Genomic DNA, 17,460 nt, shown 5'->3' on the forward strand with positions numbered 1-17,460 from the left:
CTTCCTTTGTTCAGCTTTGTCCTAAATTTGAATCCTTGTCTATTGCAGCTGACATACTGTGAGTACGATTGAACTAAATAAAAATGCACAAAAGTCGAAACATGGATCCATTCGTTGAATATTAATAATCCTCTTAAAAGAAAGTATTATCATATGTTACTATGAATGTCAACAATCGTTCTATCTACTTCTCAAAAGTAGTCGTGGTGTTTACATGTATGGGAAATAGAAAACCTAAATTACTCAAGTAGTTCATGAATAAGTTTGAGATTGTTCGACAAGAAAATGAACCAATCTGGAATATAATCTAGCTTGACAATGATTTTGAGCTTGATTTGTGTTTGAAATAAATATAAATGAACTAATCGTAAATTTTTAATGCTCGATTCAGTTTGACTTGTTTATAGCCTTATTCTTAGTACACCCAAAAAAGGGATTTTATTTCACAGAAATTTAAATGCTGTTATGTCATGTGCCCATTTATAACCAACAAATGATATACCCCAACACAGAAGGGTTGTTTGCAGTCTTTGGATCCATGGTCGTTTGTTTTTGTTGCTTAAAATGGCAAATGTTACGGTTCACAATGTAGCCTCTTAGCAATGTCTTATATTGCTATGAGGCCATCATAATTTCTAGCTTGCCTCCTTGGAATTTTGTTAGTCAAATGGAAATGGAAAGCCCACCGTTTTATATACAAAAACATCGAACTTTGTAAACCCAAATGTTTTGGACCAGCATGATTGTTTTCAGTAACTTCTAACATAAGTAAGTCAAGAAAGTTCTATTTTTCTTTTATTTTTTTGATGGGAAGAAATTTTTATTCATTAACGTTCTATTTGTATCAAAGTAAAATATTTCTTAAAATGGTTCTTAGAATGGTAAAACATGTCGCGTTACAAAATGTTTTATGATCCTATGAAAATAAAACATTTGTCTCGATATACATCATCCTTAATCCAACATGACAAGATAAAGAACCTATAGAAGGATTACATTGGCATCTCAATGTATACCCACTAAGCTCAAGCCGAATACTAAAATGTTTGTGATTTAAACCGAGCCCCCTCCAACATAACCTGACAATTTGTCTAGTGCTACTTCCTTCTTTGCTAATGGTGTTTCTCAATTAGAGTCATACCATGTGATCAACAATGATAGCTCCTTAATTGGGCATTCGAAATGAGTTAGGGGGAGAGGGGGGAGGGGGCATTCTCAACGTGTGTTAGCATAACTTTAGACTCTTAACCTTGTGTTTGGATAGAGAGAAATGGGGGAAGAAAAGAGGAGGGATATTAGGTAACTACTTGTACAAGTTGTACTCCTCTCCCCCATCTCCCTCCATTCCAAACATATAGGGATGTGTTAACTCTGACAATCAACTTAAAATTTGCATCAAGTAGAGATGAGTGCAGAAACCATGGTAAATTGGTATTAAGCAAAACACTTCAAATATTCTAATTGCATCTCTTGTTGGATGATTGCAAACAATCATTATCCACCCTCAACAAGTAGCGTTTCTCACGAAATTGAACTCTTGCACTTATCTTCGAGCAAAAATGGCCAATTTGCAAGAGAAAACTTTGTAATCAACGATAACATCTAAAGGGTGTTTGTATTTTGTTTAGTAACAATAGCCCTGGCATCACATGTTCTACTCTCAAATTTTTTTTTCTCTATTAGTGTTATTTATCAAATTCATTTATTAAATTCATGTTATACCAAGCAAGAATATACCAGCACATTTACTCAAACCTGACCTTGAAGAAAGTATCTCCTAAGCTCGTTTTATGGAATAGGTTACTCACAAGCATGTAAATTCCACATTTGTATGTCGCATAATTGTGAGATGCCCGTTCCATGAGCTAGCATATAGGATAATTTTCATTGCCCCTATGGCTGGACCAATCATTCTAAGATATAAGGTCATCAACTCCCAAGAAATAGGGGACAAAGTTTATAAACATTACACCAAATAGAATGCTTTTTTTTTTTTTTTTGAGAAATAATTACAACATTACACCAAATAGAATGTAAGTGATCTATTGTCATATACTCATATGGACTTTTTGATGATTTACCAAATTTTATATAAGAAAATCCTTATACCAAAAATAATTCCATTGCTTCATATCCATAAACTATTGCCTCAAAAAGTAAAGCCCTTATACATGGAGTTACGATATAAAAAGTGAAAGAGAAAACGATCGGTAGAAAAATTATCTTGTGGAGTAGTAAAGGCAGGTGAATCAAATAGTCTAGAATGACATCATATAGTAGTGATAAGATTGAATGTATTAGCCAATAGCCTTATAGCTCAAATGACTAGTATTTTTAATGAAGATATCTAGGTTTTAAATTTCTCTCTTCTATTGTAACTATCGAATTATTAAAAAAAGATAGAATGTATTAGTTTTTGGTTAGGATATAATATGCATATGTTGCATGTTGAGCATGCGTCTGAAAATGTTGCAAGTAGGTATTAATCAATGAGAAACTTTACCAATTAAAGTTAACTTCCTAGTATTTTTAACGAAGACTTTTAGGATTCAAATCATCCCTCATTATAACTATCGAGTTTACAAACAAAAAATAAAATCCAATTTAATACTTTTATCTAATATCAATATTTTATACATAACACGAATTTTATTCACAAAGCTTCTTAAAAAAGATTTATTAAATATTTTATGTACTAAAATAGTAATATAATTAAATTTAATCCTAAAAAAAAATCAGATTTAAGAAGAATAAATGTATAATATACAATGAAGAACAAAGTTTTCACCATTGGTTGGAAGAATTTTCCTCAAAACTAGTTTAAAGACAAATTTTTTCCTTTAATAATGTGTTTATAACTATGTTTTATTATTTATTTATTTTTATGTGTGTACCTATGTTATATAATTAAAAATAAATAAGAAGACGAAAAAAAAAAAAAACTTGTTACCAATGTAGCAAGAGCAATGCTAAATACACCAAAAAAGAAGAACAGAAATTGATTACATTTTTGTTGTCAATGTATAGGTTTTTATCTTAAGTCCACGAATATGTCTTTTTTTTTAAAATTTTTTATAACTGTCAATTTTTTTTTTTTTAATTCATAGAATTATACATTTACCAAAAATAAGCAATACATTCCCAAAAATTCACAAACCCCCTGAGGCAAGGCTATTTCAGACATTTCAACCAGCTGAATACAATCATAAATTCATATGGTAAATAGAGATGCCAAATCTGGACCGTTGGATGAAATCAGGTGGTGTACTGTACATTACAAACTCCATTTACAATCGTTCTTTGACCTCTGTAGTCTGTACCTGTTTTTTGTTGTTTGGTTTTGTTCGAGCTTTCTTCGCTAACCAGTGATAGTGAACCCTTCTCTCACTCTCTCTCTCTCATCAAGGTAACTAAACTCTCTTTGTGTGTATATATATATATATATTTTTTTTCACTTAGATTAGATCCATTTACTCATTCATTCCTTTTGTTCGATCGTGTTTAGTGTTTTCCGATTGGGTATTCATAGAAAAAAACATTACAAGTACAATTTAGATTTCAAGGGGTTTCTCGTTTGTGTGTGGTGTTGGTTATTGTATGAGATGATTGGACTTTTTCTAATGTTTTAAGATATTCATTTGCTTGTCATTCCGATTTGGTTAAATGGACATGGAATTAGAAATAAAGGGTTATTTTTTTATTTTATATGGAAAAATTTTACATGGGTCCCGTTTGATTTCCCCAAAAATGGGTATTTTTGTTTGGTTGCTGGGAAAAAAAAATGTAATTAGAGAAGAATATGAACATGGGTTTTATTGTTTTTCTTATTTATTTTTTTTGTGGATTGGATTTTTCGGGAAATGGGGATTTTTTCTTTGTTGGATTGATGGGGAAATAGGAGTAAAAATGAAAGAGTAGAATTGTTTTTATGACTAAGTTTTTATGCCCAAGAAAAATTGACAGGTTTTGAGAAAGTGTTATATTGAGGCACAAGGGACCTAGATTCTTATTGTTGGAAAAATGTTTCTTTCTTCAGTTTTGTTTTGATGGAAATTCTTTGTGGGTTTAAAGTTTTTTCGTAAAATAAAAAAGGAAAAATTTTAGATTGTGTAATGTGATAAATCATAATTGAGGTGTTTGGGGGAAATGGCCTTTCTAATGTTTTGTTTTTTGCAGTTCCTGTGTAGCAAATGGCGATGAGGAAATTCTACAGCGAGATCAAGGGCCTGAAGGTGAAGGAGGTGCCTGGACATGTGAAGCCGATGCTTTCCGTCAACTATGTGAAGAATGCATTTCAGAGATGGCTGGACAACTACCATGCCAAGTACATTCAAACCAGCTCCGTTGAGCCACTCTTCCATGTCTGCTATGGTGGATTGATCTTTTCCTACCTGGTTGCACTCCCTGAGGAACGCCGCCACCTTGAGCACCAGGAGCATGCCAAGGAGCATGGAGGGCACTGATGATCAATTTATTGCAGGTGCTTACTCGAATGAGTAATTATGGGGTTTATTTTATTTTTATATTTTTTTGGTGATAGATATATGTGATTTTTGATTGAAGGCAAGTATTAAATCATTGATACTTAATTTTTGGGTTTTGCTGGTGTTTGTGTCTATTTTAGGAGTACTGTGATGTTTTGTTGCTTTGATCATTGGATATTATTGACGAGGTATAATGATATTGGATGAATGCATGTTTTTAGTAGAAATGTTTGATTATTGTATTTTGTTTTATTGGTGGTTTTTGAATTTGTGAATGTGGATTTTGTGACCTTGTAGAGAATTGCATTTGGTGGTGTTGTAGCTGGATATTGTAAATGCATGTTGGATATGATTGTCAATAATTGATTAATGACAAATTTAAATGGGTGATGGCATATATATACACATCTTTAAGGCCTGTTACTTGGGTTGTCATCATACCATTTGGACAAATGAGGGAGAAGCTTCTTAGGACATAAGTTTGATCTATTTAAGCTTTAAATTCAAGAAGAAATGCCAAATATATTCTCACGTGTCCCATGTTTAGTTTCTAGGTGGAGAAGAGTCCATTTTAGATTCTTTGCATTAGTTGACAGATTTTGATCCTGCAAGTGAATTCTGTTTCCAAAGCATTATGTTAGTGTTAGAGCCTCTAGATTTGGGCTCTACTTACAATGAGAAAGGAATGAACATAAAAGGGAAAAGAAATGGACAGATTTTGACAAAGTACTGAAGTAATCGTGAATTACTTGTTATTTTGCTGCCCAAGATGAGTTATAGACAAAGAGAGCAATGGTAGTGTGTTATGTGTAAGGATTTCACAATATCAAAAGAAAGGGAGAGCTGTTCTTAGAAAAGAAAAAAGTTGGTCTGCAAAGGCGATGTGAATAATGTTTCTAATACTTAGAGAACTTGTTAAAATTGACATTTAAGTTTGCAATATTAGCATGCAGCATGCTGAAGACTGTTCAGGTCTTTTCTCTTTCCCCTCGTCAAGCTAGGTTTAGCGCACACTGGACCTTACGTAGACCATTTCAATGAGTTATAGCCTTCTTCTTTTCCCCTGCTAAGCTAGGTTTAGTGCACTCTGGACCTTACCCAGACTATTACAATGAGCTATAGCTCAATTAGCACTTACTTTTCCCCTGACGTGTTCAGATTTTGCAGGAATAAGGAGGCTAGTGTGGCTGAGCTTATGAAATCCCCCAATGGTGTCCTTTTTTGGGATGTGAGTTTCTTTAGGGGTGTGCATGTTCGGGAATTAGAGGCTTTGTCAAGCTTCATGGAATCCATATATGGTTCTTCTATAAGGGGGTTTGGTGAGGATAAGATGTGTTGGATTCCTAGCAAAGCTAAGGGGTTCTTGGTGAAAGATTATTATAGAATTTTAGCTGGTCCTTCTATCTTTGGTTTTCCTTGGAGAAGTATTTGGAAGCAGAAGATTCCCTCTAGAGTAGCATTCTTTGTATGGTCTGCTGCCTTAGGGAAATGCTTGACGATTGATAATTTGCAAAAAAGGAAGGTGTGGATTTTGGATTGGTGCTACATGTGCAAGAGTAATGGTGAATCGGTTGACCATCTCCTCCCTCATTGTCCCATTGCCATGGATCTATGGTCTATGGTTTTGGGGTTATTTGGAGTATCTTGGGTTATGCCACCTACTGTTTTGGGGCTGTTAGGGTGTTGGCAAGGCATCTTTGGTCGTCATCAAAATGGTTATATATGGTCCATCATTCCTCATGGCTTAATGTGGTGTCTTTGGAGGGAGAGAAATAGTCGTTGTTTTGAAGATATTGAGAGATCTATTCCGGACCTCAAGCTTTTCTTTTTTAGAACTTTGTTAGATTGGTTGTTTGCTTTGCAAAACAAATCTTTCCCTTCTTTTTTTGTTTTCCTAGATTCTTGCAATTTTTGTTCTTGATTTGTTGTCCCCTTGTTCACTCCCTGTGTACTAGGGTGCTTCCTTTTTGATATCAATATATCTTATTACTTATCAAAAAAATAATAATGGGATGGAGGGTGAGGTTGTGGGTTCAAGACCCACTGTATGTGTGTAATTTATCAGTAAAAAGAAGGAAATGTGTTGTAATTTATAAGAAGCTAGTTAGAGAAAGTGTTTTGTCTTTTGGTTACTGTTGGTAACTATCCTTGGAAATCCCTTTTTTAGATGTCAATTATCCTCAAATATTATTTATCTTGGATTTCTCAGAGATTCAATAACACTTTAGTGATATTCTATATTGTTTCTTATTTACAGCTCAAAGCAATTGTTTTGATTGTGGATTACAATTCCATTAAGCCTTTAGTACTTGGTTCAATGACCTTGTGTGTGTGTGTGTGTGTGTGTGTGTGTGTGTGCACGTGTTTGTTGAATTCCCTTATGTTTCCATTTCTGGTATTTTCTTTGTCTTCGATTTATATTTAACTCAGTTCATTCCTTTTGTTAGGGGTGTGGGTAAATGCTGGTTGTCAGTTTAAGTACATACGACTTGCTGTCAATTGGCATTGAGGATGATCTGAAGCTTAAGGCTCACCAAAGTAAGGGTTTTTGGAATTTAGTGCTAGGGTGAGGGTGGGATTGTGTGGGCCCCAATCAAGCCTAGCTGAGCCAAGTGTTTGGCTCATGGGCTTAGCTTTTATAACAGATTAGTGTTTTCAAGCTCCACTTGAGTTTTAATTAAGTCTAGATATGCTTGTTTAAACTTGGCTTTGCCACTGCTGAGCAATCTCTAGATAATTTAATTAAGTTGCTTGAAATTTTCTCAAGTCCTCAATGAGTTGTCTGGTTTTGATTTAGTATTCCAGAAGTCATAGTGGAAAAGATGTTATGATGTGCAGTTGATAGCATCATCATGTGAGAGGTCGTGTTATATTTGTTTATCATCACTTTATGGCAGCTTTTTGGTGAGAAAATGCTTATATTTATTTGGCAGAGGATGTGTATTACTGCTAGAAGAGTTCTTCGTTGTTATAACATACTAAACTTAAATTTTTTTCATATCCCTAGGGGCAGTATAATCAGCTAGGGACCTTGCCTCTTATAGTGTGGAGTCACTAGTTCGAATATCCCCTTCTCCCTCCCCTTTTGGCCAAATCTTGTTCTTGAGCCTTATTTGATTTTGAAGAAGTGATTTTAGCTTGGTCATTTACTAAATTAGAAGCTTGTCATAAAGATAGTCCTAGGCATTCAGCATCTCAGTTTTTTATGCAGCTCTAAGATTAATTTTGTGCCTTGATTGAATTTTTAAATATCTTGTTAGTGCTCCATTGATCAAAAGAGAGAAGTTAAGACTCGTAGAGATGTTGACTATTATGGTTGTGATACATCTTTATCTGAAACATGTCTATATCATTTGAAATTTCAGTGTAAAAAGAATGGCGAAAATCTGTATTTGTAGATGCATGTTCAACAAATAAATTTTGATAAAACCAAAGAGGTCTATGATATGCAATAGTAGAAATATGTCTCCATTAGTCATTATAATCAAATGAACAACTAACTTGGTTTTCATGCCTTTTACTTTACTGTGACAGAAATCATTCTTATTTCAGTTCTTTCACTCATGTTTTGTTTGGCTTGTTACAATGCGTGTACTTGATACTTTTTGTTTCTTCTATGTGCAGGTTCCCCAGTCTTGGTTGGGAGACCATTGAAATGCTTATCATTCTTTGGTCTTGATATCTGGAAATTGTTAACAGAGAAATACTGTTCTTAATTGCATGGCAGCATTAAGCACAATAAGATCCACATGAACGATGTTTACAGTACTTTATTATTTTAGTTGGATTGTTGAAAAAAATGTGTATCAGGGGAATTATGCTTTGTTACTTTATTTGTTTTGATTGCTGAGTCCTGTTGATTAGATGATATTGTCTTGTTGCTTCTGTTGTTACATGTTTTATGTGGGGTTTTTAAAACATTCTGCCAAAACTTGTATTTTGGATTTTGGTACTAAGTGGTGATTTGGAGGTAAGAAGTATTTACGGGTATGGTAGTTCAGTCAACAAGACGCTAAACAGGTAGTAAAATTGTTAGAGAAAGTATCAATGAAAAGCAAAAAATAGGTAGTGATGTTTCTGAGTTACGTTGAGTGCTAGAAATTGAGTATAACTAATGTGTAGCTTTCTCATCTTTCGGCCTTGTTCTGGTGCCTGCTCTATTATGGCAAAGAATGGGAGTGCTATTGGCCTTATTTATATTCGTATACATTTTTTTTTAATATAAAAAAGAATAGGAATTTCATAGAAAAAAGTACCTAAGTACAATCTTAATTCACGGGATATATCATATATGTTCGATTAAAAGACCCCCCAAAAATATTAGTATAAATAAGATAACTCTCCATTCTCAAACTCAAACGAGCTGCTTTGTGGTTAGGTCATTTATTTTTTCGCAAATGCACTGCATTGATCATAAATGAATGTCTTCCTAAATTTTGGGGTTCTCTCTGGGGAAAGAGAACAGAAATCTAAAATACATCTTAGTCCCGTCAGCTTTGATTGTGGTGTCTTTGGTCGTGGTCTATGGAGTACGGAGATTCAAACGTTAGGATTGCTATGGGCCCGTTTGGTATATGTGTTTAAAAACTGAAAATTGTTGTTTGAAAATATTTGTGGAAATACGTGTAGGTGAAAAAGTGCGTTGAAATGCGTGAAATGCTGTTTAAAAACTGAAAATGGTTGTTTAAAACTACAAACCAAACACCCCCTATATCGTTCGTTCAATATGCTTCATAATTTACAATTAGCTCCCTAAATATTCTAACTGTGATAAATTTGATCCTTCCTAGTTTTAATTTACCATAAAATTCTATAAGATAAATCCTCTATATAATTAACATTATAAATATGTGCAGAATTTTTTTTTTTAAATTTATTAAATTAATTTATTTTATAATTCGATAATTAAATGAGGGATTTAGATCCTTTAGACGTAAGTTTGTGTCTCTGGCAGGTTTTCCATTTGTTTCTAGCCCCGAGACGTCGTTGGACACAAGCCTAGTGCCATGAGATCTTCCCTTCAAATTTGCGATTTAAAAAAAAAAAAAATTTAAGTTTTTAAAACAAATTAAAAGAATAAAAAAAATGTTCCATGTAAATTTGTTTTTTGTTTTTTGTTTTTTAATAACTGATGTGGCACGATTGTTTTAAAGTTTTAATTAGTGGAATAATAATATGGCATCATTTGAACCATTTATTTTAAAATAAAATGTCTAGATTAAAATAACTCTAAATGGTAAATTTTCCTAAAAATTCTAGAAACTAGAGAATTTGAATCCTTAAATAATGGGTATTTGAATCATGCATGTCTTTTTTGGAAACATCAAAGAGGTGCCAACATGTTGAGTTACAAGATACTTAGAAACACGTCAAAAGCTTTATGATCTACTTATTCTCATGGGAAAATTAATGATGGTTAGAATTCCCTCTTGTTAAAATAAAAAATAAAAAATTCTTATATATATATATATATATATTTTTTTTTTTTTTTGAGGGGGAAGGTTCTTATATGTTAATAAGCCATTCCCTTCAAAATTCTACGGTAATAATTTATAGTAATCTTTCTTTTTCATTCTTTAATAAAAATTTATTATAGACATTTTCCCCCGAAACTATCCTAGCATAAGACACAAAAGGTGAGAGAAAGGCGGAAAGAAAAGGGGAAAAAAAAAAAGAAGGAAAATTGAGATGTCAAAACAAACTTTTCTTACATAATTTCCCTGAGGCTTCTCTATGGTCAACTCCCTTTAGAGAATGGATGCCTTCAGTTCCTGGTTCCTGCACGTCTCAAAAAATTGGGGGGGAAAAAAAAAAGAAAGGAACGAAGAAAATGTCACCAAAATAGGACCAGTCTTTCAAGCTAAAGCTGACCATTTAGAGAAATATTTCATTTTCCACTTACCAAAATAGACATTTAACTTTTAATTTAATGAACATTGAACATTATAAAATCATCTTCTTGTAAATTTAAAGGCTATTTCATAGGCTGCATAGTAATTTTTATATATATAGAGAGAGAGAGGTAAAAATGTGCAAACTAGGTTCAAGATATTTCAAAATTAAACAACTTGGTCCCTAAAAACAACTTAGTCTCTAAACACTGCTAGGTCTGTTAGTCTCTTTTCTCAACCGTCTTAGAAATCAAGTTGGTTTAAGGACTAAATTAATCAATTTTGAATTTTTTTTTTTGGTTAAATTTGTTGAAATATTTTAAACCTGATTGATATTAGCTCAAAACTAAAAGTATGTTACTGAAATTTACCTTTATTAATTTATTACATGCCAAAAAACCAGGTAATACGGAATTAATAAACAAATCTAGCTTTTTCCTTGTTTGAGTAGTGAATTCCACTAGAATTTGTACCAAAGAAAACTTTGGCAAGGAGACAAAAATATTGTCCTAGCAGACAAAGGGGGAGGAAGGACACCTTTGCATGAGAACGCTATTTCCGAAAAGGCAAAATTAGTCTATTCCCAAAGAACGAATAGCGCTATATATTTTAGTGTAATTGTCCTGTGGGGTTCTTTAGGCATATGTATTAGGAACTTTTGGCATTATTTAATTTCTGAAAGTGTATTTCCTTTGCGTGTTCTTTGTCAACTTTACTTAATTGAATGCTCTGGCTTCTCCCAAGCCCACGCGGTTCCCAGTTAAGCTAAGGAAAATGAGTTCCAGCTGAGCTATCTAAACAATTTCCATATGATATAATATCACTAGAAAATTATAGTCATGAGCAACACTTTCTGAGCTTTTGGGACTAGTGTTCGTAAACATTTTCCAAGAGATGGTAAATTGATCTTACTTTTGAAATTGAGGGAGCCTGGTGGTTTTGGCATATTGGGAACTGTCTCATCAGTGTTTTTTCCCTGCATCTTACTTCAAGCCAACGATTTCAAGAGATCCATCAAATGGAAATTTACATACCAGTTATGATTTATGAATGCTTCCTATATTTAGTTGATAATCTAATTTAAATGGTATTACAAGTACAAAATTCGTAAGATCCACTATTTGTAAACTCTTTTTAAGTGTCTAAAATTCCTGTAATTAATGTGAACATGACAAATAACTTTTATATGTTCAATTGTATAGTAGGAAGTAGGAACTAAAAAATTTCAAATTAATTGCTTAGATGCATTTAGTAATAATTTATTCCAACATTACTTGACCTCTTCCTTGAATCTTCTCAACAATTTTATTCTTCTAGGTATGCAACTTTTAAGCTATATATATAATGTATTATTTACTCATTCTTCTTCATCAAACCCTAGACTCTGAGCCATATCACTTAGTAAAAAGAAACTTGAAATATACATCATTTTTCTCGATTGAAAAAAAAAAAAAAATGTTCTTTTCTAAGAAAACTCTCTTCAACACTGCAAAGGTGGTGATACTTGTGTTCTTGATTTTTAATTTTATCACCACACCTATTGAGGCTGCTAGGCCTAGGCCTAGGCCTTTGCATGACATGAAGCCAACACTTGTTGCAAACAAGGCACGATTTCTACAAAATCAAGAAACACTTCCTATTTCTAGCCCTAACCCCTGCACTTACATCCCCGAACCCGGTAAGGGACATTGCCATTAATGAGCAAATGGAGCTTTTCTCCTTTTTTTCACATGTAAATTCCACCATTTACCAGCATTCAGAACAGTAGTATTAGGATACAAAAATGTCATTGCAAAGTCGGCGGAGAGAGGAAGAAAATTTACTATGTCACTAGTGTCCCACCTTTGCATGGGATAAACGCTACTTGACTAGTTTGGAAAGTTTTTTGTGACCCATTGTCGCCTACAAATTCAAAGTTTTTGTGGCCTCTCTTCGTCTTCTTATTTATAACACTTATGTATGTTACTATAAAAAGTCTTGTAATTCAGTGATATTGATTAGTTTCATTCATGAGGAAGATCAAGGTTCAAATCTTCCCTCTTTACTATGTGTAATAGTTTATAAATAAATAAAAGTTTACACTAGGTTGGGAAAATTCTTCCTATTTTCTTTTTTCTTTTTAAATGATTTTATCTTCTCCATTTACTTTGAAGTGTAATATTTTAGTCATTAATGAATTTAAAGGCATGCATGGTAGGTTCAAGTTATAGTTCAACAATTACGATAATTTTTACAGTGTCCCATGTTTATGATTCGAACCCTATACCTACTCCCTTCCCCCTATCTATCTATCAAATAATAAGAAGGCATGCATGGCATTATTTCATTTAAAGTCTTATCTCATTAAAAAGGAATATATTATTGATAATTGATTTAAAATGACATGAAATTATATACACTTTCAATTCCGTGGAAAACTAAATCATCACCCTTAACTTCATTCGCCCAATCCATGCTCATTTGTTTGACATCTTTGGCACTCGACACACTAACAATGGATATCCACCTTAAGAACACCATTCATCCCAAAGAAGCTATTTGTCCAACATACAAACTTAGTCGTTCGTTGTAAGATCCTACTTGTTCAATCACCGGGACGATCACTCTCCGGTATTAGCATAATTATAAAAGGGTTTTACTAATGTATGCCCAAGGGCATATGTTAGTAAACCATTTTAAGAAGTTTTTATGGAAAAATAAAAAAGTAACAAACTAATTTGACAGTTTCAATTTTTCATAAAAAGTTTCCTATTATGAATGGTTAATGTATGCCCTTAGAACCCATTATAAAATCTAAAAAGAAGTAAAAAGACCGGTAAATGTTCACTATAGCAGCTGACGCTCACTTTTTTGATAGGACAATTATTGATTTACATTTAATGTTTATGTAAATGGTACACATTTCTATGAAAAGTGTCCAATAATATACACTATTAAGCAAATGTTTACAATATTATATACATTTCCTTATTAATATTTGAATACAAGAAATGAATACAAATTGATGGGGGTATTTTATTAAGGCCCAAGACACGTCATACAAAGGAAACTGACGACGCCTATAGGACCGTCGGTCCCTCAGGCGTGGACGGAAGGACTAGGACGATTATATAAAAAGTGACGAGGCCACACTGGGCCTTGACGGGAAAAATGGCCGATGAACATACAGAAGGTCGACAAGAAGACCAAGAGCTTACGGGTCTAGCATGCCTCATGAAAATCCATATAAGGAAATATCTTGTTACTCACACATGATCTATTATAGATTCATATTTCCCTCATATGGAAAGACACCTCGTAATCTCGGAAACCTTAGTACCAGATCTTCTCCATAAGGAAAAATCCCCATTCTCAAGGGATCTGGATTTACTTCTTACTAATATATAAGCGCCAAACCTCCTCTTTTACAGGTACGCAGAAAATACCTAGCTCTCTCACTAAAGAGTTGATAGAGATTTCTCATTCACTAACTTAACCTTCGGAGGGTTTTCAGCCAGTACCACACTGGTACCTTTTGTTTGGTCCTTTGTTCTTATTTACAGGTACCCATTGAAGTGATTTGGAGCCTACGACTCATTGACAATTGTCACACATCATCACAAATGAATCAGCAGAATTCAGGAATGTTTACATATGAGGAATGTTTACATACGAGAAATGTTCAATGTTTCGCTTCATCGCCCCATCACCAAAGATCCCAATCCCCCACAACCACAAGACCATAACCTTACCTCTTGCTGCATTCTTCTTCAATCACACAATCATCGACCAACCACCAAAACATGAACTAGAACACAACATCAGCATCACCAACAACACCTCATACTGGACCAAAAATTTTCACAGACTTTGCTCCAAAGATCGCAATGTCGATGAGGCGCTTCGCCTTCTGGACCGCCTCAACCTCCGTGGATACCAATCATACTCTCTCAACATCAACACCATCATTCACGCACTCTGCCACTTTAACCACTTCTCCGAAGCCCACCACCACCTTCTACTCTTCATATCTTCTCATTGCGTGCTCGACGAGCGTACCTGCAATGTTCTTATTGCCAGGTTACTCGATTCTCTAACCCCATATACCACATTGCATGTTATTCTTCGTCTGATTCATGTTAAGCCTAAGTTTGTCCCGTCTTTGGCTAATTATAACCATTTGATGAATCAGTTTTGCTTATTACAACGATGGCTTGATGAAGCTCATAGGTTGTTTTTCGATATGAAGAGTAGAGGGCATTGTCCAAATGTTGTTTCTTATACTACTTTGATTATCACAAAAATCTCTAAAGGGTTTGAATCCTTAAATAAGGGGTATTTGAATCGGGAATGTCTTCTTTGAAAACACCAAGAGGTGCAAATATGTTGATACCTTTAGTACTTTTTTAACTAAAAGTCTCATTTTGTTTTAAATACACAATGACAAGTGATAGTGAATTTTAATCTCCACATTTTATTTAGTTAGTGGGTAATGTGGCAGTTTCTCATTAAAATAAAATGAGATTTCAGTTAAAAAATGTACTGGAGGTAAGCTAAACCTTATGTTAAGTTACAAGATACTCCCTCCATCCTAGTTTGTTTGTCCTCTATTCCATTTTGGGATGTCCCAAAATATTGTCTTGTTTCTAAAAAAAAAAAGTCATTAATTTACTAATGTTCTTAATATACCTCTACTTTATTTTCAAAACTATTTGAAAAAAAAACTAACAAATATTTAAAAAGTCAATTTAATAGAGGCACCTTTTTAGTTGCCCCATTAAGAATAACTCTTTTGAAAAAAAAACTAATAAATTTATTTAAGGGTAGTTTTGTAATCTTATACATTTTTATAAGGCAGACAAGACAATAAATGATGTTTCCTTAAAAATTTTGACTTTTTAAATAGGACAAACAAATTGGGACAGGAGTACTTAGAAACATGTTAAAAGTTTTATGGTCTACTTATTCTTATGAGAATATTAATGAGGTTATAATTCCCTCTCACTTATTTTAAAAAAGAAAAAAATAGAAAAAGATTGAGATATGCTAACCCCGTAGCTTGAACCCTTCCCCTCTAGACCCCCAAGCACTTTATGCATAGGAGGGGTGCCAATTCAGCTACAAATCCTTTGGTGCTATGCTTTTCCCTTTAAGTGGGTATAGTAATATATTTTTTTCATTCTTTAATAAATATATTATAGACATTTTTCTTCGAAACTATCCTAGCATAAGACACAAAAGGTGAGAGAACGGCGGGAAGAAAAAAAGAAAAAAAAAATGAAAATTGAGATGTCAAAACAAGTTTCTATCACATAATTTCCATGAGGCTTCTCAATTGTCAACTCCCTTTAGAAAACGGATGCCTTCAGTTCAGTTCCTGCACGTCTCAAAAAGTTGGGGAAAAAAAAAAAAAAAAAAAAAAAAAAAAAAAAGGAGAGAAGAAGATGTAACCAAAATAGGACGAGTCTTTCAAGCTAAAGCTGACCATTTAGAGAAATATTTCATTTTTCACTTACCAAAATAGACATTTAACTTTTAATTTAATGAACATTGAACATTATAAACTCATCTTCATGTAAATTTAAAGGCTAATTCATAGGTGCATAGTTACTATATATATATATTTCGTACAATTCAAGTTCAAGATATTTAAAAATTGACCAATTTGGTTTCTAAAAACAACTTAGTCTTTGAACGCTGTTAGGTCTATTAGTTCATTTTCTCAACTATCTTAGAAACCAAGTTGGGTTGAGGAACTAAATTGGTCAGTTTTAAAATGTCTTAAACCTGATCGACATTAACTCAAAGCCGAAAGTATGTTAATGAAATTTACCTTTATTAATTTACTACATGCCAAAAAACCAAGTAATGCAGAATTAATAAACAAATCTAGCTTTAGCTTTTTCCTTGTTTGAGTTGTGAATTCCACTAGAATTTGTACCAAAGAAAACTTTGGCAAGGAGACAAAAATATGGTCCTTGCAGACAAAGTGGGTGGAAGGAAACTTTTGCATGAGAACGCTATTTCCGAAAAGACAAAATTAGTCTATTCCCAAAGAACGAATGGCGCTATAGAAATTTAGTGTAATTTTCCTGTTGGGATATCACTAGAAAATTATAGTCATGACCTAACACTTTCCGCGCTTTTGGGACTTGTGTTCGTAAACATTTTCCAAGAGACGGGAAATTGATCTTACTTTCGAAATTGAGGGAGCTTTGTAGTTTGGGCATTTTTTTTTTTTTTTTTTTACAAGATAGAATTTTACTCTACTTAATTTAAGTGTATATATGTGTGAATCTCTTTCCTGGAGACTTGAACTCTAGTCCTTACTCCCCACACTCTACAAGCATTTATTTTTGTGGAGTGACTATTGCACTAAAAGTGTGTGGTGATATGGTTTTGGCATATTGGGAACTGTCTCATCGGTGTTTTTTCCCTGCATCTTACTTCAAGCCAATGATTTCAAGAGATCCATCCAATGGAAATTTACATACCAGTTATGGTATATGAATGCTTCCTATATTTAGTTGATCGATAATCTAATTTAAATGGTATTACAAGTACAATATTCATAAGATCCACTACTTGTAAACTCTTTTTAAGTGTCTAAAATTCTTGTAATTAATGTGGACATGACAAATAACTTTTATATGTTCAATTGTATAGTAGGAACTATGAAATTTCAAATTAATTGCTTAGACGCATTTAGTAATATTTTGTTCCAACATTACCTGACCTCTTCCTTGAATTTTCTCAACAATTTCATTCTTTTAGGTATGCAACTTTTAAGCTATATATATAATGTATTATCTACTCATTTTTCTTCATCAAACCCTAGACTCTGAACCATATCACTTAGTAGAAAGAAACTTGAAATATACATTCTTTTTCTCGATTAAAAAATAATGTTCTTTTCTAAGAAAACTTTCTTCAACACTGCAAAGGTGGTGATACTAGTGTTCTTGATTTTTAATTTTATCACCGCACCTATTGAGGCTGCTAGGCCTAGGCCTAGGCCTTTGCATGACATGAAGCCAACACTTGTTGCAAACAAGGCACGATTTCTACAAAATCAAGAAACACTTCCTATTTCTAGCCCTAACCCC

The 17,460-nt window shown here is 33.3% G+C and overlaps 1 protein-coding gene across 1 annotated transcript; it reads left to right on the plus strand.

The window, feature by feature from the left end:
- Positions 1–3,297: 3,297 nt before the first annotated feature.
- LOC115967352 lies at positions 3,298–8,407 on the plus strand. Its single transcript, XM_031086429.1, has 3 exons — positions 3,298–3,406; positions 4,177–4,480; positions 8,109–8,407. Exon 2 carries the CDS (start codon positions 4,191–4,193, stop codon positions 4,461–4,463), a length of 273 nt encoding a protein of 90 aa, XP_030942289.1. The 5' UTR covers positions 3,298–3,406; positions 4,177–4,190; the 3' UTR covers positions 4,464–4,480; positions 8,109–8,407.
- Positions 8,408–17,460: the final 9,053 nt, after the last annotated feature.

Source organism: Quercus lobata, chromosome 11, assembly GCF_001633185.2.
Source record: "Quercus lobata isolate SW786 chromosome 11, ValleyOak3.0 Primary Assembly, whole genome shotgun sequence".
NCBI lineage: Eukaryota > Viridiplantae > Streptophyta > Magnoliopsida > Fagales > Fagaceae > Quercus > Quercus lobata.